This window comes from Aythya fuligula, chromosome 21, assembly GCF_009819795.1.
Source record: "Aythya fuligula isolate bAytFul2 chromosome 21, bAytFul2.pri, whole genome shotgun sequence".
NCBI classification, from domain to species: domain Eukaryota; kingdom Metazoa; phylum Chordata; class Aves; order Anseriformes; family Anatidae; genus Aythya; species Aythya fuligula.
Genome location: NC_045579.1, coordinates 554,680 through 575,978, shown reverse-complemented (window position 1 = coordinate 575,978; position 21,299 = coordinate 554,680). Strand labels below are relative to the sequence as shown.

The 21,299-nt window shown below is 49.7% G+C and overlaps 1 protein-coding gene across 7 annotated transcripts in view; it reads right to left on the bottom strand.

The window, feature by feature from the left end:
* Positions 1 to 2,150: 2,150 nt before the first annotated feature.
* USP48 (ubiquitin specific peptidase 48) overlaps positions 2,151 to 21,299 on the bottom strand; it is a 32,579-nt gene continuing 13,430 nt past the window's right edge. For 2 of the 7 annotated variants that reach the window (XM_032201308.1, XM_032201309.1), the window contains exons 12-27: positions 20,402 to 20,602; positions 18,731 to 18,845; positions 18,457 to 18,587; positions 16,596 to 16,667; positions 13,230 to 13,354; positions 12,958 to 13,080; positions 10,922 to 10,983; positions 10,231 to 10,341; positions 9,415 to 9,545; positions 9,051 to 9,157; positions 6,398 to 6,502; positions 5,417 to 5,572; positions 5,069 to 5,194; positions 4,583 to 4,631; positions 4,273 to 4,299; positions 2,151 to 4,149 (exon numbers count right to left, since the gene is read on the bottom strand). In XM_032201308.1, the coding sequence (XP_032057199.1) occupies positions 4,127 to 4,149; positions 4,273 to 4,299; positions 4,583 to 4,631; positions 5,069 to 5,194; positions 5,417 to 5,572; positions 6,398 to 6,502; positions 9,051 to 9,157; positions 9,415 to 9,545; positions 10,231 to 10,341; positions 10,922 to 10,983; positions 12,958 to 13,080; positions 13,230 to 13,354; positions 16,596 to 16,667; positions 18,457 to 18,587; positions 18,731 to 18,845; positions 20,402 to 20,602 (1,664 nt within the window). In that variant the 3' untranslated portion in view covers positions 2,151 to 4,126. The other 5 variants (XM_032201310.1, XM_032201311.1, XM_032201312.1 and 2 more) reach the window with 5 other exon arrangements.

Genomic DNA, 21,299 nt, shown 5'->3' with positions numbered 1-21,299 from the left:
GCCCCGCGTGCAAACGCCACCCCGGTGCAAGCGCAACCCGGTGCAAACGCCACCGGGCCCCGTGCAAACGCGCCCCTGGTGCAAACGCCACAATGTGACCCGGCCCCGTGCAACCGCGGCCCGCGTGCCGGCATCGCCCCGGTTCGTGCACACCTGCCCCGGCCCCCTGCAAGCACGCCCCCCGCCCCCCGCCCCCCGCCCCGTCCTCGTGTCCCCCCCGCCAGCACCCGAGGGGGGCAGTCCCGCGGTGGGGGCACGGTGGGGGCAGATGGCAGGGACGCGGATGGGGGGGGCGCAGATTGCGGGGCCGGAATGGGCCCGGAAAGGTGGGGGGGGGGGGGGCAGATGCCGGGGGTGAAGGGGGGGCAGATTTGGGGAGGGGGCAGATTTTGCGGTGGACGTGGGGGGCAGGGCGGGGAGGGGGCAATTGGGGGAATACATTATGGGGGGGTTGGAGGGCGCACGGAGCCTGATGCCACCCCCCGGCCCCCCCCGGGCCTGCCCGCCCGCCGGGGTCCCTCTGCCCAGGCCCGGAGCATCCCCCCCCCCCCGCTGCCGGTACCGGCTGAAGGTCACGGACGCACGGGCCCGCCCCGGCCCCCCATGTCCCTCAGCCTCCCCCCGGTGTCCCCGAGGCCGGCGCAGCACCGGAGGGGGGACCCCGGCGTGGCGGGGGTGGGGGGGGACCCGGAGGGACCCCAGCGGCGGAGCCCCGCGGCGCGGCGCTTACCGGGGGGGCGGCGGGGCCGGGAGCGGAGCGGAGCCGGGGTCGGTACCGGAGCGGAGCGGAGCGGGGCCCCGCTGCTCGCTGCCGCCGCGCCGCGTCACGTGCGGCGGGGCGGGGCGGGCCCGCACCGGGGGCGGCCGGCACCGGGAACCGGCACCGGAACCGGCACCGGGACCGGCACCGCCACCGGGACCCGACCCCGGCACCGGGAACCGAGCAAACGGCACCGGAGCCCGTTGGCAGCTCCAGGAAGCGGCGCTGCGAACCGGGATCTGGCACCGGCAACCGGGATCTGGCACCGGGAACCGGGCAGGGCAGCGCCCCCAGGACGGGGATCCTCCATCCCCCCTCGCCCCCCTCCATTACCGCTGCCAGCACCGGGCCCCTCCCCTCCCTCCTGCATCCCTGGCACCCGGGTCCCCCCCAGCTTCCCCCTGCACCCATCGCTGGTGCCCCCGCTCCACGACCCAGGGAAGCTCCTAAAGCCCCCGCCCCGGTCCCCGGGGAGCCCTTTCCTTCCTGCTGCCCCTCACCGGTACCCAGGTGCCCCCCAACCATCACCAGCATCCCCCCATCCTCCCCAGCCATGTACTGGTGGGGCCCCCTGCATCCATCCCTGGTACTCAGCGTACCACCACAAAGCCAGCCCTGAGCACCCAGAGTACCCCCATCTGTCCATCTGTCTGTCCGTCTGTCCCTCCCTGGCACCCAGAGCTCTCCCCCCTCATCCATCCTCCCACCCATCCCTGGTACCCAGAGAAGCTCCATCATCCATCCATCCATCCATCCATCCATCCCCCCACCCACCCCCCACCCAAACACCCCAGACCTTCCCCACCAGCCCCCAGCTGAGCTCCCCAGAACCCCTCCAGGGCCAGGGCTGCCCCCCCAGCACCCATCTCCCCACTGGGGCTGTGGGATGGGCTCGGTGACTTGGGATGCTCGAGGAACGGCTGGCACGGGTTCCCCGCCGCTGGGTGCCAGGAGCCATGGGCTGGCACCGAGCCACAGCCCTGGGGAGTGCTCCTGGGGCCCTGTGCCAGTGCGGGGATGAGGGGGACGTGACCCGCCAGCACGGGGATGGGGGCACCGAAGTGCTGGGCCCTGCAGCTGCGTGGGCACCGGCTCCCCGACAGAAACACCTCTGTGCTGCAGCACGAGGCAGCGCCAGTCATTGCTGCTTCCGCCAAGGGCCCACTGCCAAGCACCACAGGGCACAGCCAAGGCGCTGGGAGCCATCGAGGCTTCGCTCGGGGAAAACGTGCCCCTTTGCCAGCGCCTGCACTATTCCCACGCTGGCGCAATCCTGCTCGCGCCTCTCCGTGGGTATCTTGAGCTCAGAGCATCTGCACCTCTGCCTGAGGGGTGCACGGCCCAGAGACAGCCCCCAGCCCTCGCTGCGGCATTAAAACATGAGCGGACAGACGTGTATGCGCTTTAATAAGGCTTCCACAGCTCAAATGACAACTTTAGTCCAATATGTTTGCAAATACAGACAAAACAGTAAATGTGCCTTCAATCACATCTTGTACCTGTGTCCACCACCTGGCTCTAAGAAACAGCGATGCTGAGGTACAGGAGTACCCTGCTGCTGGAAACACCGCTACAGCCCAGCTCGCTGCTTCCAGCCGAGTTTAGAGACTTAGTTTTGCAACGTTATAAGCTCAAGGAAGAGACTCTCATAACATAAAAAAAAATTAACAGCAGGTTGAAAAAAAATATGGAATTTCCAAGGAGTATGTACACAAGCGAGTGCTTCAGTCTGGGAAGAATTAAAACCTGCCCGTTTTCAGAGTGGAGCCGCTTTGGGCATTGGCAAGCGTGACCGAGGGCGTGCTGAATTCTTGCTGACGTCTTTACCTTGGGAAAGATCACACCGCTTTGCCGCGCCGCTCCCCCATGCGGGTCCAGCCCCAACTTATACCAAAAAAATCACTTCGGGGCAGCTCTGCAGTCCCAGTGCCAGCTGCTTTGCCAACTCGCCATCCAGCCCCTCTGCTGCTGGGGACAAAGGGACAGGGAGGAGGATGCAGTGTGAAGACCTAGCGCTTGGCACAGGGCAGCTGTAATTCTTCAGATAGAAGGTACATTTATAAAAGAACAGGCTACCATGGTTGCTGGGAAGGGACACGCTCCGCCACTGCTCCCTGAAGCCCAAACCCTGCCATCCACCTGCAAAGCTCCTCCAGTCCTGTAAGAACTAAAGCTGCCAACGCAGCAACCCAGCCCTCCGCATCCACATCAAGCGTCAGTGCACGAACTGGGGTTGTGGAAACAAGTTAAAACTCTGAGGAGAACAGGAAATGTCTAACTTTATTATGGAGATACCTTGACAGTGCCCTTTTTTTTTTTTTTTCTATTTTTTTTTGTCTGGAAGTGGTATACTATTTCCTGCTATGAATACGCAATCAGGAGAGGGAGAGATCCTTTCTGGGAGCTACAGGAGATGTAAAAAAAAATCATTAGTGCATTCCTGAAAACGAGGAGAACAGAGGGAAAACCTCTCCACATGGGAAACACACCACCCACGCGCAGCCCCTTTGCCAGCTCTGGCTCAGGTGCTCTAGATTCAAAGCTCCCCCAGTGATCGGCAGAGCGCTCTTGGCAGTAACGTACTGGAGAAAGATGTTATCAAAAGTCATTAAAATATCCCACATTTCTAAAAACACAGTTCACAGAGAAAGACCATGTGATTATTAAAGACCATCATGTTTGGAAGTGAAACTGCAGAAGGCGAGTGGCTGAGCAAGGGAAGCCCTGCGGGGACAGCAGGGAGGCAGCTCCCTGTTCCCTCTGCACCCCTGGGCTCCAAGTCGCTGATGGAAGGCTTTCGTAGGCAGACCACAGCTTACACTTTGGGTAAATATATGAAGTTTTGAAAGAGATAGACATTCCTCACAATTAACAATTTCTTTACTTCCATGCTGTACGGAAAGAATAATAGTGGATCAAAGACAGGATTATCTGTAATCTGGTTATGCCTAAAGAGTTACTGGAGAACAGATCGAGATGTTTTTGATCTACTGAATTACAACTCCTTTTTGGACAGACGAAGGTGGTATGGGATCTGCATCAGGGAATATACGAGAATGCCACCATCTCCCTTGCTAGAAATGTCTGCCTGTAAACATGATAACACTGTTACTGCTGCTAAACTCTCCAACCTTACTGTTGCTTTATTAAATATAAAATTGGGAACGTTCTTTTGAAGTCAGGATGTCCTTCAGTGCAATCTGCTTTGACATAAGGCATTTTGGGGGCAGTCATTTCAGAATGTGTTTCTGCCTTCTGGAAGAGTCAAGAGTTCTGTCCTGTATCCACCTTGTCTTTTAATGCCCTACCGTGTCAAAATCCTCTTCCCTTCTGGTTGCTCCTTTGCTGCCAGCACTTATAAAACCATCAGTGTCCAAGTAAACCAGTCCCTGAGGAGCAAGAAGACAACCACCGAAAGATTACGAAGCTTGCGAGGTGGAGCTGAACTTTGCGTGGGCTTAAAATGAAAAGGGGAGAAGAAAAAAAAAAAAAAGGAAAAAAAAGACTCTCACCTTTAAATCCTTCTTCAGGCATACAAACTGGGGATGGAAAGAAAGAGGCATCATGTTAGAAGTCTCCTGACAGTCATTTTCTAAAAGGATCTTTTGTCTGATCAGCAGCATACTGCAGCGCTCAGCTGTATCTTCAGTTGACAGTTACAGGAAAGCTTCAACATCTCTATTTTCCTCTCATGTTTCTACTGTTTCAGCCCTAAGCCGACACAGCCCTATATGGCCACCACCATCCCTGCCAGAAGCGCAGCAGCATTCAGCTTCCCCAAATCCCTCATCTACCCCAGCAGTGCCTGGGGGTCCCCCTCACCTTGCATAACGTCGTCCATCGCTGCGTAATCTGCAATTGGTTCATCAGCCTGGAAAACAGAACAGACGAGGGGTTATCGAGCACCTCGCTGGATGTTAGCAGTGTTATCAGCTGTACAGGTCAGTCCTGCTCTGGAGAGGAACGGGGAACTGTTGTCAGAACACCTTCTGGCATGGACTGGGGATAACAGGGCAGAACTGCTGTAATTTTGCTCTCCTTTGGGCTGGTGCTCAGAGTTTTGCAGTATAGGCCAGCTAAGAAGTGTTCTTTAAAGAAAAAAAAAAAAAAAAAGACTTTTCCTTCCCCAAGAAGGGCAGGAGCTCCAGGAAGAGCTAGTTAAATTAAGCTGATGGCCAGCCACAGGTGGGCATGTCCAGGGCGTGGCAGTTTTCATGTGCACCATAATGTGTTTCTCTTTGTACAAAATTTTGTTCAATTCTCTGCTTTACTCGACTTCCTTTAGCAGCCACCTCACTCCCACATTACCTTTAATAAAATGACAGACTCGGGGATGACTCCCAGGCTGCCAAGCGTTGCGGTGTCATCACTTAGTATCTTCCCGTCGATCGACAAATTCTGGTCGAAGGGAGCAACTGAAAATGCATGCATGATCTGTGCCAACACAATGAGACACGCTGATTTTGTGCAGAGGAAAAACATACCGCTGAACTACGCAAAAATACCGCGTTTAGAAGACAAACACATGCCTTTTGATGCCACTTGGGATTTTATACTCATTTCCCTCTCCATCTCCTCCCAGCTGTACTCTCTTGACTATTCATTTCATGTTTCCTTATTCATGAACAAACACTCCTTGGACCAAAAACGCCTTACCTGTATTTTCAGCTCTTTCAGCGTCTGATTAGCAGAAACAAGCAGTGCTTTTTCCCCTCGGACTTTTCGGTGCCGGGTGCTCCGCCTGATGCCTTGCTTTTGGTAAGTGATGTAGTTCTGGTGCGAGATCTTCTGGCGCTTTGCACCACCATTGGTCTGGAAACAAGTCAGAAATCAGGAGCCCAGCTCTGGCCTTTGTGGAAAATACAACCTCCCGTTCCCCCAGACTGCATTTCAGGCAGGTCAGTCATGCGAGGGAAAGCACGAAGCACTGAAACGCCCCTTGGAAAGTGAATGATGCATGCAAGTATCACCAAGAGGTCGAGAGGACCAAAAGGACTTGCCTTGAAACTTTGTCCCTGCTCCTAACACCAGCACAGTGCTTACTGTCAGCCAAGTGTACGAGTCACTGTCAGTGTTTGATGCAGCAGTGACCCTTGCTCTCCAAAAAGGGAGCAAGGAAGAACTTGACGTGTCAGGAAGATGTACACTAGTGCATTCACATCAGGGGATGAGTACTGCTGCTTTTCCCAGGAGACACGGCTTCCCAGTGCTGGCCCTTGTTTGGGATTTGGTATTAGGAGTAAGAGTATTTAAGGTAGCCTGAACACCAAGTGACCGACATTTGGGAGCAGGCAGATCTCTAACAAAGATATCTAACTTACAAAGCACTGATTGGGAACGAGCCCTGGAGAATGCTTCCATGCTGCGACCGTGAAGCACACTGCCAAGGAAGCTAGAGGAAAGCTAGCACTGCTCCTACAGCTAGGTTTAAAACCAAAGAGCATGGGTGCAAAACTGGCCTTGGTAATGCAAAGTCAGACAAAATGTGCAGTATGACCATGACATTAACACAATTTAATACACAGTTGCCTTCTCTTTCGCCTGCTAGATGTAAACAGAGGAAAAGAACTGTTCCATCATGCTGACTCAAGAGGTTGGTGCAAAACTGAGAAACCTTGCTGTATTTTTGATCTCTACCTGGTTAAAATCTGGGTCTTGTTCCCCCTCTGGTTTGTTTTCCTCCCTTTCCTCTTCAGCTTCTGAGCTGCTCACGTTCAGCTCTGGAGCAGCGTCCTTCATTACCTGAAGTCATAAAAATCATTCTGCGTAACTAACCCAGACTGTCACATCATGGCAAACAGCTTTCAGAGACTTCTAGGGTGCCACCTTGATCAAATGAGCCGAGGTAAAGCAGAAAAAAACCAGGGATCTGTTCCACATGCTCTGCAGACTTCCCCCCCCCCCAGCTGCATCAAACCATGGGGGACTCAGCTCAGGAGAACACACGCAGCTTGTCAAGCTTCTCTGCTGAATTGCAGGTGTTGGCTAAAAATCAAAACCCCACTGCGGGGACATCCTGCTTCCTGCGGCTCAAGACCTACCCTCCTCTCCAGGCAAAAGGAAAGTCTCCAGGGGCCTGGACTGATTTCTTTCCCATTAGCTGGCTGCTTCTCTGTTCGACTAAGTGTATTACGAAAGCCCTAACACAGAGAAAGGAATATTATCTGTAAATTATATACTTATCCATCCCTGCAGCAGACCAACAAGAGGCACTCACCGCCGTTATTTATGGGTCTGGAGTTCGTAAGTAAATGAAATCTAAATAATTTACACAAACATATACAGAACTGAACATCCTTTTTATTTATAAGTCACTCTACAGGAAGCGTGGATCCGCTGGGCGTGTACACACGTCTACACTTCGGCTGGGGCTGGGGTTTGCAAGGGAGCCCAGGAGGCTGGCGCACTCTCCATCCCGGATGCCTGAGAGCTCACTTCTCCATCAATGTATTTGCAATTAAAGATGCAATCACAACTCCCAAGCATCCAGCGCCAACCACAGCGTCCCCAGAGCCCTCTGGATTCCAGCAGTGCCGCCCTTCGGAGAAGGCGCCGTCCGCAACCTCCCTGCACCGATTTTATAGAGCCGTGACTTCCCTCCTGCAGCGTCAGCCCAAGGAGAAACTCAGGGGCTGCAGAGGAGGGATGAGCAGTGGTGAGGGGCTGGGAAAACACTCCCTGACTTTGTGAGGCAAAGCTGGCAGGAAGGAAGCAGCGGCTCTGAGCACCGCCATTCGCAGTACTTGCTGGCGAGAGCCTGGTGCCCGCGCAGCTGACGTGCTGCTTGTGGGCACCGTCACCACTTCGCCTCTCGCTGGGGCTGCCCCGCTAATGAGGGATCTCGTGTGCCAGCTCTCGCCCCCTCTCACCGTCTCCAGCTGCTCGGCAAAGAATAGCTGCCTGTTTTCAGCAGCCCTACGTGTGAGCGTGGTCCTGTCCAGCACCAAGAGGAAAACTCCTCCTGTGCGCTAGTGCCAAGATACAGCCTTGGGATTCAGCCTCCAGACAGGCTGCAAACCTGCAGCAGGGGCTCAGGACCATGCTCCGTGCTCTATGTCTTACAGCTGAGGCAGAAACCTCTAGCACCCTGCAGTTCTCTAGGCTCCATCTCTTCCATTTAAAATAAGGCTGGGGGTGGGAAAAAAAAAAAAAAAATCTCACTGATCTCACACTGCATATGTGGATGGAAGATTTTTACCTCCCTCCAGCTTTGATTCTACAAGGAAGGCCTGGAAGCCTTTGCCTTGATGCTCCTGAATTAAGTTGATCCAACCATGCTGAGCTTCGCAGACCTGTTGTGTGCCTGAGTGCAATCACTAGAGGATGGAGGAGCTGAAGGCACTTCGGGAAGCTGCTGGCAACCGGCTACTCATGCGTCTAAGTGCTCTGAAACCCTTTAAGCACCAGTTCAGATTGGAACTACTGTGACATAGCTGCATTGCACTTTGCCCCATCCTGGAAGCTGTCAGGGGATGTTTTTATCAGATCTATGCTGCTGTGACTGTCTTGGGCTCAGCGGCCTCCTGTCATTAGCTGGATTTTGGCATCTTTACCTGAGCTTACCCACAAGCCTTGGTTTCCCTCTTAAAGCATAAAGCAAACCCTAAGAAAGGGAACTTACTGTATCCAGCTTTCAGATACCTGTAAAGCCACTTCCAGTCCAGTTCTGGACCTCACACTGATCCCATTAAGAAAGCAGTAAAGCCGACACAATTCACAACTTTGTAAGGGATCTTTAAAACCACATCTGTGTTCACTGCTATTTTATCAGCTTGAAGATTGAAGAGCTTATTTCTATCTAGGAACAAACGTCACTTTAGCAACCAAGAAAGGAAATGACAAATACTGGAGGGGGAGGAGAACAGGTAGAGCCTGATAGCACGATTATGAAGAGATGGTTACGACACTGCCTAAAATAATCAGAATTGGCATACATAGAAATACCTGACAACACAAAGACCACCAAAAGGGTTTGGACTGGCAAAATGAAGCCTTGAGGAAGCCAAGTGTTCAGAGCAACTGCATCCAGTGTTCCCATTTGCCATTTTTGCCAAAGCAATAGCTTTCATGAACCAGATCCAGGTGCTTTCTGCTCACTGAAAGCCTCCCTGCACTATACCACCATTCCCACCAGCAGGTTCCACCTTGTAGGGACACAGCAGGCTGCGATAGCTGCCTCGTCACTGTGTTCAGATGGCTGTTTATTTAGCTGTTTGGGCTCTCAATTGGTGCAGTTTCTGTTAAATGAAATGGTGCCAGGAGGAGTGAGGACCAAGGGAGAGATCCGTACCTTTTTATTATCCACCACTTTATGGATGTAGATAGTTGCTTGGGTGTACTCACGCAAGTCCCGCTGCTGTTGGCATAACAGCCCTTCTCTGCATTCTGGACAGAGTTCTGGGGAGGCACAAAGGAAAATGCATTTAATTGCTTCAGCTCCTTGGAGACACTGAGTATACGCACCTGCCCAACGCCTCTCACTGCTAACCCAGAGTGGCTCACATAACAAGGGGCATCTGCCAAGCTCAGTGTTTACTGCGGCTGCCGCGGATCCCCTTAGATCTGACCCTTTATCCAAAAAGAGCCTTTTCCCAGGAAGTCAGCACCAATTAGCAACACAACAGAGCACAGACAGCAGTAAAAGATTCACTCACTGGGCTCAGAGGTGTAAAGTGCACTCTCGGGGTCTGCCCCAGCAGCTTCTGTTCGGGTAATTTTGATGACATGATCCACAACAAACAGTTTTTGAATCCTCTCCCACTCGCTGGGCCATATTAGAGCTATACTGTGCAAAGAAACAAGAACATGCTTTATGACATGGAAAAGCCAAGCCCCGAGCATGCAGTGAAAACAGTGTTGAGCTTCTGAACAGCCTCTCCTTTTCATTTTAGTCTGTGGGTGAAAGAAGGGCAACAAAACCAATACATAACCCCAGCTACATGAGAGGGCTTGTATGCCCAAGATAACAGGGAAGAGGAGTGTGTTATTAGTGACACTGTTATGCTCCAGTCATGCCCAGCACGCACAGCCAGAGGGAGGAAGGAGGAGGAGAGAAGTGGAAGATCTGCTACATTTTTAGTTCTGCATCACTGCAGAAGCAAGGCTATGGAGCATAAACTCCAGCCCAGCGTCCAGAGCTCCAGGGGTAAGTCTTGTGGAAAGCAAATCTTAAAGGAAGCTACATGTTTCTAATGCCCCAGTCAGATTCAGGGTAGTTTATTGTTAGGAACTAGCCAAGCTTAAGTAAGCTCTTTTTTCCTGAGACAGCATCCTTGGACAATTTGGGTCTTGACCTATATGAAGATTTATACTAAGGTAGGCCTGAGAAAGCATCTGTGTTAATTTTGTTCCAGGGACAGCATTTGCTCTTCGGGTTGCTGCAGCTCAGCAAGCCTCTGGGAATGCTCCCTGAGGCCCATGAAAGACAACAGCACCCGGCAAAGGCAGATGCATGAGTAAAAGAAACTCACAGTTTAGAGTCTTCTTTGGTCATGGAAGCATAGGTGAACATGAGGCCCCCATGGGGACAGAGAAGAGCGCTGTTTCCTACCGAGGACACAGGGCTGCATCGTGTTGGCCTCCTGCTCAGGCAAAGAAAAGGAACAGTAAGTGGTTTGTAAGCATGGTCAGGTTATTTCATGTGGAAAAAAAAAAATCACGAGTCTGCAGGCAGCTGAGAAGAGGAAATCATAGGTGGGTATTTACAGAAGGCATTCCAGTGGAGAATATTAAACTACCACCATCAAGGCAATCAGATCTGCGTTCCTGTGCGCTGCAAAATTGCTCTCATACCTAGCGGAGATTTCCATCTCGTACCACCAGCAGCCCGTGGAAACGGGATTGAGTGGTGACCTTTGCCTAGGATACAGCTTCAGACAGATGAAAAAACTAATCAGGTTACTATCTAATCTGACCATCTGGTTAAGACACGGTAAACAAGGAAATTCAGTTTCTTACAATGTATTACAACTGCTATGAGCACACGGTCCAAGTCCCACAAAATCAGCTTCCTTGTTTCCGCAAAGGCAAAGCATAGGTAACTACACACACCAGGCAAATGCTGATTCAAAAGTGAAATTGCTATCTGCAGCACGCCCCCCACCCCCCCAAAAAAAAAAAAAAAAAAGAAATTAAAAGCACCAAAAACCTCAAGGTGGTTACCTGACAAATTTCCTCCATTCTTCTACAAAGAACTGTGAAACAATATACAGCTCATCTGTCTCCTGAAAGACAAGAGAAAAAAAATAATAAAACAAATCTTCTGTTAATTAATCCAACAATAGAGAGGCAATGACTGTTCAGCTTTTTCTGCAGCACTCATTCTTTTCAAGATCTCAGCGATTTTACCATGACAACTCCACCCAAGCGTACTGGGAAAGCCAAGTAAAATAATTTGAGATCAAGCACTAAGTACTTACATTACTAATCTCGTGTTTATTACAAAGTTAATTTAGCTTTAGATCCAATTACCTTTAATCCATAGCAGGAAACGGTCATTTTCCCTAGAGCAGCTAAGGCTCTCTGGAAGTGTGTTTCTGTCACCGGGTACTCCTTCGTGTACTCAGGGTCTAGAGCAGACACATCTACATACTCCCACAGGGACAGGGTGAGAGACCATCCCATCCTGTCCTCCCTTTCCTCACTGAGCAAAATCTACGAGTGGTTGCTTTCAGCAATAGCATGCACATATTCAGAACCAGGGATGTGCACCCTCACAATGCAGCATTTTTGGGACAAACCATTTTTTTTTTTTTTTTTTTTTTTAACTTCCCCTAGTGATTTGCTATTACATAGTCTGCTGCTGGCAGCTCCCAGACAAGAAACCACGGAGATCCTAAGAGCTGAGTGACAAAATGATTTCTGTGCTCACCTGTCTGCTTTCCCCAATGCAGATTTAAGGGCTCACTCCCATCTTTCCGCAGGAAAACTCCTAATGTGTGCATGTGTAGATATAATTTTGATGTCCCTTCATATTTCCTAGATTAAAACTGCTCCAATTTGGCGCTTTTTTTTCCTTTTTTTCCTGGACCTCAACTGTTATGGATCAAGAAACCTCACAAAAATTGTGAGCCCTGAATACTGCTGGTAGGACCTGACAGCTCTCCTTTGGAGACTCAGCAGAGCATTGCCCGTTTAGTCCCTCCTGCGTTCAGGAGCACAGATCCATGCTGATCTCAGTATTTATTCCTGGCCAGAGCTGCTGGTGGCCCCGAGAAGGGACCAGGAGCAGCAGGCTGCCCTCAAATAGGAGCAACCGAGGCGGACACCTGCCAAAGCAGCTTGGCAGGATCTAAGAGTCAATCATTAATCAGCACTGCGAGACACCCAGGAGCCAAGGCATGGAGCCCGGCCAGCAGCTTGTGCCATTTCTCTCAAACTGACTCAAAGCCCTGACGTGCCAACAGCTCTTAAGAAGGTCCTGGACAGCCACACACCTGAACCGGAGAGAGGCCACTACAACAGGTCCTGTGTGACTGCTGCTCCTATTTGCATGGCTTCAGCATTTAGGGCAGCCCCCTGCACCCTCTGCCAGGCTTGAGACAGAAAAGAACACTGGAGAAGCTGGTGCACATGTGAATTTTGTCCTACCATCAGCAAAAGACCAGTGGGAAGGCAGACTAAGGGCAGTGGATAGTCCTCTCTCTCCACTGGCACGGCTGCACAGCATAGGTACTTCTAGGGACGGATGTAACCACTGCAGAAATATTGTCCCTGCTTATCTAGCTGACTCCAGGCCAGCGACAGCTATATTGGCACATGAGCAATTCTCATGTATCTACAGCAGGGCTGTGTGCCAGCGCAGCTAATCGGGGGAAATCACACCTCGGCGCAGCGTACTTGTGAGCTCCACTGGCACAGGCAACCCTGGTGCAAGCATGGTCTCACTCAGACTGAGAGAATGATCATCAGCCAGTGTCTCTTGCAGTCAAAATAAAATTTCATAGGAGAGGGATAAAAACTTATAGAATTGCTACCCATCTGCCACCACTTGTCTGCAAAGAGATGGCACAGGCTGTGCAGGGCATGCCCTGCGAGCTTCCAGGCAGGCAGACGGGGCAGGCAGGGTGGCTCAGCTGGGGATGCTGCTCCCAGGGATACAGCTCCCAAAAAGTAGATTTCAGGCAAAGCAGCAGGGAACGCCAGCTTCCACGTGACAGCCTTCCCCCCAGGCCCCACTAGCGTTCCCTTTCCCCTACCTGAGGCCAGCTGCCCAGGCAAGGCCTGCATTTATCATGAAACAGGTTCTGGAGGGAGGTCTTCTGCTCGCTGGCCATCATCTTATGCAGAGCTTCATTTTCTTCTCCTTCACGCTCCAAAATCTGCATGAAACAGTTAGTTTGTGCTTCAGTTCCTTGTGGCTATTAAAAGGCGATATTGCTTTTCTCCACTGCATTAGGTAGTGAAAACCAGAAACATGACCACGTATCTACAGTCAACAAAAGGGTAATATTATTTGCTAGTCAAATACCTTGCACTGGGAACAGCACTCTTTGTTATTTGGGAATTCAGGGGCCTTTGGAAAATATTGCTTGAGTTTCTTCCAGGCTTCCTTCGAAACCACCCTCCTTTCGTTTTCAGATATGCACAGGTCACCTGCACAGAGAGAGCCAAGACAAGGACTTTGCTCTTGACGTGCTCAGCAATGTTTTGCAGCCCTAACTAGATTTAAGAGATTACAGGGTATAAATGTGGGGGAAGATATTCATGCACTTATCAGGCAACACCATGTCAGCAGAAAGACCACAACTAATACACAAAGTCACCTTCAACTTCTATATCGTTTCCTTGTTCAGACAGGCAAAAAAATAATATGACTTTAATTCACATAAATGTCCTTTAGGTCTCAGAGCCTGTGAACCAAGCAGCCGATCAAACACAAAGCAGGATGAGGCAGTGACAGATGCCAGGAGAAGGACAAGCCAGAGAGGGCACTAGGCTGATGTTTTCTGATATTGGCTATCTGGAGCTATGATTTCATGGTGATTCCACTTTCTAAGCTGCAGACCAACACTGTGCCCCATGAAACAGGAGCCAAGTGCTTTCCATGCCCATGAAAAACAAATTTACCACTGTATATAACCTCAGACTGCCTCACATGCTCTATTCAAGCACCTCGGAATCCTGAAAGGACATGTTCCCCCTGCACCTCAGAGCCACCCTTCCCAAAGCATGGTTGCACTCAGACACCTCATTTCAGCTACACCTGTAGTGTGAGGAACTCACCATGTTCAAACAGCCCAGGTTCACAATCAGCTGCAGAGACTCCTTGCAGTAACACCCACCACAAGAGAAAAAGGCAAATAGCTGAAGGGCACCTGCAGGGCTGGGAAGAATTTTGCTGCCCACAGCTGGGAGGGAGTAACTGGGGGGCAAGGACAGCAAGCAAGATTTACCAGCCAGCACCCAGACTCCTCGCCTCATTTATCCAGGCGACTGATGCTCAAGGAACAATAAAGGATGGTTTAGGGCAAGGGATCTCTGCTTGTCGTTTTAGCGACAGCAGTACCAGAGAGGTTACACTAACGCATCTGGGCACCACATTTACGCGTGACCAGGCGTGCTCCAGCAGCCGAGCCAGGCTTGGGAAAACCCGAGAGCACAACGGCTCGGGGATCTGACGGCCGGCCGCCCGCATGGTGGATGCCTGCCAAGGGGAAAACACAGCCTCCACGACAGCTGCTGGGAAGTCAAGGCTCAGCTGCGCTGCACGCACAAGAAATGAGAGCAAACCAGGTTCGGATGCGGTACAGGAATATTCGTGCCTCAGCGGGGATCTTATCAGCAAGGGGGAGGCAAAACAGCAACCGCAAAGTTGTGGTGCCGGTGCCAAGAAGGGTCCAGAAAAGGAGGTGATGTCCTACTATCTGCTCTGCATTTCTATAGCCTGAGAGCTCAGCAGGCAGAAGACACGGATAAAAGGCTCCTTCCTCCCCACCCTCTGGCAGCTCTTTAACATTACAGCAGCTCCTCAGCCCCACAGACCGGCAGCTTTCCTCCTTCTAGCTAAGCCTGGACCTCTGCCAGCCCCCGAAGAAAAAATAGCAACGCTCCCCTCCTGCCTTTCCTCTAATAAACAAAGGTCAGGCTGGACTGCTTCGAAGCAGTGCTTGGCCCCTTGTTCTTCATCAAACACGACCAAGTGGCCCAGCTTTACCATATGAGGAGGCAGGACCAGGCTGCCTTCCAGAGCCAGCAAGGATGGGAAAATGAGCTTGTACAAATAAGGGCCTTGACACCATGTGATTAATGAAAACAGACTAATATGCTGCAGAGTGAAAGAGGTGGAAAAATCAGATCTGAACGCGTGGGGAAGAAGTGCTTTGCCATCTGGAAGATGACCACCCTAACCGCTGATGACCCTGCTTCCCCCTCCTACAGTCTCTCTCCAGGGACACGTTTTGGGCACAGACATTAAAGAAGTTTTAACTTATGTAAAAATAAATAAATATATATATATGTATATACATATATATATATACACATTTGCCAGGGTTGGGAAACTACCAGAGAGCAAAAAATCACAGCAAAGACGTAAAGAGACTTCTTAAGGGAACACCCGGATGGTATGTCTGGAGGCAAGCCAGACTTCACAGATAAAGTGCTGCCTTTTCCAGAGAGTACCAACAAGGCAGTGCCTTCCTCCACAGCAAAATTAAGGCTGAATTACTGAAACTACAGATTTGCTGATACACTCCAGAGGAAAATTTTAAGTGTGTAGAGGTGGAAAGGTTGTTTTCAATGAGTAATTGAAGGTTAGCTCAAGCTGATGAGAAGTGACCTGCCAGTTGCCCCCATACTTAATATTTATTCCAGTACAGCCCAAAGTAACAGATAAACTAGCAATTTACCAGCGTAATGTTTTTATGATGTCTGGCTGCATTAAATGTTTCACCACCACACCGTGTTTTTATTTAAAAGCAGCAGCCTTGCAGCACTGGGAAATACGGTGCAAAGGCTCTGTGAAAAACAGGTAACACCATGACAAAGTGCTTCAACTGCTTTACAATGAGGCTTTATCAAGCCATTACTCTACATCTTTGATTAGCCTTAATGACAGGAGATGTGTTGCTAATTTATGGCATGTTTTTCTCTTAGCAGGAATGAGACCAAGTGTCCCAGGCAGAGCTGGCAGGGAAATCAATGCTTCCAAACAGCAGCCTACAGTAGAACACAATTATGTTTGAGAGTGACGTACAAGCTAAAAAGTGAGATTCAAACAACAGCGTAGCCAAGGATGTAGCTAACCAACCATCACTTAGCAAAACAACCAACATCAGGTCAAAACCTTATGTAAACAGACACCAAAGCACAGCAGGTGGGTAAATCAATATGCTTAGGAGTCCCAGCCACTCAGATCTGCCTGAGTTTCTCCAGTCGTTAGGTCAGTAATTCTGTACTCTTGAGAGTTTAATATAAACTGAGAGAACAAACTGACGCTCTCAGCTCCAACCTTGACTGATTTACACCATCTATTTTTTCTAGAATATCCTAAGACTTTCAGAGCTTTAACGTGGCTGCAAACCTTTGGTGCCACCCCCACTCCATCACATCGCTTTGTTAGCGAGAGAAAGAGATGCCACACTTCTGCAGCCTGGCTGTGTTTATTTACACCCTTTTCACTACTTACATGATCTGGTGGACTGCACCACAGTAGTGCCATTACATGAAAGCTCGAAGTTTTTAAGTGTCAAGAAAGACCAAGCAAACGAGAATAAAGTACACTTCTTCAGTAACTACTTATGCTGGTCTTAGCTGCAGTAAAGGTTACAAGGTTAATGTCTTGAGCAGTGGGCAACAACAGACATATTCATCTCCATCCCCCGCAGAGACTTACCATGTGGGCAAACAATGTCTTCATTAAAATTTAACTCTTCTTCCTCCTCTCTCTTCTCTTCATTCAATTCATCTAATTAAAAAAAAAAAAAAGAAGAAGATTGCAGAGTTCCTCTCTGAAGGAAAAGCAAAATCTTTAGGGGACTGAAGGCCGGTTTCCCTTCAAATCACAGCAAAACTCTTAACCCAAGGGAGGCATGTTATTCTCAATGCATGGCCTGCTTGCCCAGAGGCCAGGCTGGATTACACGTAGGAGTGCTTTGAAGTGTGTGGAGCACAAGACCATCCTTTGTGAGATTACAAAGGATGCATTTGTTCCGGCTAAAGCACCACAGGGGTTCGCTGCTCCCAAAGATCTCAGATCAGAGTTAACCAAAGCCTCTAGGTGAGAGCAGAACGAGCAGAAACCTTACTGGCAAAATATTAGTCAGCTCATTGCCTTGAGGATACTAATCTAAGCCAGATGCTCCCTTTGTAGCGTTGGGAGGGAATCACATGAATGAGCCCAGACCTGCGTGGCTTGGAAAAGCTGGTGGGAAAACCTGGGAGCGAGCCTGAGCTTCTCCCTCACTGCACACTGCCTGGGACCAAGCAATGCCAGCCACGAGCTGGAGCTGCACGTGCTTGATGAGACAAGGGAGAGCCAGCGCTGCGCCCGTCCATTAGCTATTCGGCAGAGAATTAAACAACCTGCACATCATTAGCTATAATTAATGATGATCCAACTAGCAGAGCTGATTTCTACGTTTTCAACACGGGCACTTCCAGCAGCGGGTGTGAGAGCAGAGCTCACTCCCCTGGTGTGAGCAGCGAAGGGCAGGCTGCGCCACCAAGAGCACACTGCTGCTCCGGCACGTGAGCTGGCAACTGCAGCCAGGCTCTCAGTGATCTGCCCTGCACTTGTGCTCCCACAGCCAGGACAAACATTTACAAATTATAGTTCAGAACTGTAGCTCTATAGGCAGAGGCACTGCCCATCGAATGGGAGTATTATCAACACAATAATGTTAGTAACAGTTTGCAACAAGCCAGCTAATGAGCAAGCTGGATTGTGAGCAGTTAAAATGTACTTCTGGGAGGTGCAACCTGCTTTGAAACCAAGGTGACCCCTGAGGAATCACAAGTGGGACAGTAACTCAGCTGCTGATGCAGAGAAGTGCCCTTTTCTCAATGGATGCCACCAGCTCCATCAGCAGCGCCAGCCTATAGATATCACACGGGCTGTGTTATCTGGTGTTCCAAGCCTTCAAACCCAGGATCAAGGCAATTAGCTGATCATCCCCACTTCCATTCAAATAAGCTTCTTGATCCCAGTTAAGAAACAAAAAGCTCAATAAAATCCATTTTCCAAAGGTTCGAGAACAGAAGGCAAATAAAAAACCCCCATACATTCTCACAAACATATAATACAGGCATAGAAGAGAACCCAATTCATGTTTTTTTTTCCTAAGCTGTGTTTTGCCAGTGCTGCTTTACCAGCTGTGCTGTTTCATCTGTAGGCCTTTGCAATAAACATCTTCATTCCTTCTCCAAGATAATTTCCCTGTTTCTTCCTTCCCTGCGCGCTCTCATTCAGATAAAAGTAGATGAAAAAGATCATGTGTCTGGGGCGGTAATTCTACACAGCTCTGTAGAACTACTTATTACCTCATCTTCCCTCTGTATGAAGATCACCCAGCAGTTTTGAAGCTTATCAAATAAAAAGCTCCTTAAATTAAGGCTGCGTTGTATCAAACCACCTGAAGTGCCTTCCCTCCCTATTCATACAAGGGAAGCAAAACAGCACACGCCAGAACACCTGATGTGTCTTTTGTTAGGAGGTATCAGTCAGAGCTGGTGGAGCTCTACAGCAGCAGAACTACCTTTGTTTTGTGCATTTCCATTCATTTTTCCGTTACTGTGCTCTGCGTCTTCGTCTTGCTCATTTAATTGCTCCAGAGCCAACTGACGCCAGCTCCGCAAGGATGCCTTTCCAACCCAAAATCCATCATTCCTGCAGAGAGAGAACAGCATTGGCAACACAGATCACAACTCTGTTCTCCTTCAGGAACCAAAGAGTAAAATCTTTGGGAAAAAGCTATTCAAACATTGTTAGCACTGCTCTGACAATGTTTGAAAGCACCAGGACTTACGTACCCCTTTACTGTTATCTTCAGCAGGTTTGTAACGGTTTTGTAGTCTTCATTTAACTGGTTCTTCAGTCGCAGGATTCGACACCTTTCTACCACACAGTCCTTGCAAAGTGCTTTGACTGGGGAGGGGGAAAAAAGAAATGTAATTACTCCAGCACACACAGCTGAGCATCTCACTGGTTCAAGCACCGCTGTTCAGAAGTGCTTAGACAGGTGTAAGGTACACACCAACTATCCTGTCTCACGACCTCAGATTTCACATGTAAATGAGGTCCCTGGGGTAACTGCCAGCTCAGGCCCCGCTGGAAGTTTAATAAGCATAAAACGCTTCAGATGAGGTGTGATCTGTTCCGCTACCTTCACAGCTCTGCAAAGCCGCTATCAACAGTTTGCAGCCACAGCTGCAAGCAAGCTCACACCAACACAGACCCAGGAGTCAAAAGGCAGGACAGTCTAGGCATGAGCCAAAACCACTGTGTTGCTGCTCTTACGTGGCAGGAAGATGCTGTACAGACATCTAAATGGTGGTACAAAATACCACTTGTGGTTATCCCTGCTTCTTGTACACTGGGATGAGAGCAGAGCCCTGTCACTCAGCTTGGGGAGCTCCTGAATGTGGCCGCATGGCACTTAGCCAGCTAAACCCAGAAAAAAACCTCCTGCAAAGCTACGCTGGACTAACATGAGTGCAAGCCCTGGGGCTGGGCTTACATTACCACATGGGAGCAAGAGGAGCCAGAGAGATCATCCAGCGCACGATCCTTCCCTCTCAGTCATACCCAACGAAGAAACCTGCAGGAGATTCTTCCAGTTGACTGATAAAGGTTGCCCTGCTTTTACAAAGGCTGCCTACATTGCAGTAGTTTCTGCTGGTTGCATTTCTTCCCTATAAGGGCCTAGCAGCAGCTGAGCTAATTTGGTCTCAGTGGGAGTTACTGAGCTCCTTTATAAAAGAAAGCAAGCCTGGGGCTTGATTAAGGGATACCCAGAGACTGCAGAGGTCAAGGGCTTACCCCAAAAATCACACGCACTGCAGATGTGTGCAACACAAACATGTTCAGTAACAGGTGTGTGCTTCTGTCAAATGAGGCAGCTTAGGACAGGCTAGAGGGGAAAGAGGGTAAATGATTTCCTTGGCTTGCACACATCCACGCTGCTCCAGAGTGCAGGCTGCTGGCAACAGGCAGCACAGATCTGCATGCTACACAAAACACTGCCCACGCAGGATCTGCAGGTGCTGCAGGCATGGAAAATTGTTTTGAAGAGTCAGGGGGGTTGCATGTGCAAGTTGTGCTATTTCATACAGCCGACTTCATAAAACCCTCCACACACTAAGGTGGTGGTAGTTTTGTTGGTTTTTTTTTTGAACCTAGGTGCACCATTGCTTTCTTAGAAATTACTCCATGCACAGCTCTTTCTAGACAGAGCAGAATTCAGGTCTGAAACAGAACCTGCAATCAGACTAACTGTATTTTTTTGAATGCTAATGCAATTAAGTGATTTAAAATGAAACAAAGCACCCAGAGATAGCAGCACAGCACAAAAGCTATGTGCAGAAATAAAGTTATGGTAACAAAGGATGACCCAACAAGGGGCTGGGATCAGAACAAGGCCCTAACGTGTTCAGCACACAAGAAAGTGACTCAGAGAGGGGGGTTTCTGTCTGCCACCTTACCATTCAGCCGGGGTCCTCCTCCATATCTCCTGTAGAAGAAGTCAGCCACGTACTCTGATATCCTCTTCATAATACAGATTTTGTCAGGATGGAGTTTCCCATGCGAGCACAGGCAGGCTGTGTTATCTATGGGTTTTGGAGGAGTAGACTCATCCAGCCATTTCTGCAGCCATTCAAGAGAGATGAAGTCGTATGGGGAACCTGGGAGGGAAAAACACGAAGAGAAACAAGCCCATACACGTCAGCGAGTTTGTGATATGGCAGATGGTATTTTATAATTACTCTGATTTCAGTGGTACTTTTAAAAATTAACAGGCTATCACCGTTGATTAAATCCCCGCAATACAAGTTTTCAAACATTTGATACAGCTCCCCTGTCCACTTCTCATCCTGGCACTGCAGATTTATAGCTGGGCATCTTGTAGCAGAAGCTACATGAAACTGGATACGTGAGAACAACCGGTCATTGGGAATTCAAACAATCAATAGCAAACAGCAGAGCACTCAGAGCAGCAAAGGGAGCATTTTCAGACTGCAAAGCCTTTAGGGGCTTGTTGCAGAGCAGTCAAGGAAAAGGCAAGGTCTTCCTATAATCCATTGAGGGGCAAATATAATATTTAAATTGCAATCACACATTAAAGGCTCTTTCCATAACAGAGTGAGCTCATTGGGGTAGATTCAAAAATAAAAGACAACCACAGCAAAGAGATGAGGTCGGCGTTCATCTGTACCCCACAGAGCCCAAAATTTCAGTGTTATTCTGGAATATGCTTACAACTCTGGGTGAGAGAGACTGAAGCACTGTGAAATTTACAGTGCAAATACTAACTTGCTCAAATGTTTTATGCAAGTGTGATTTTTTTTTTTTTTTTTTGAAACAGAGCAGGCTCGCCCTTGT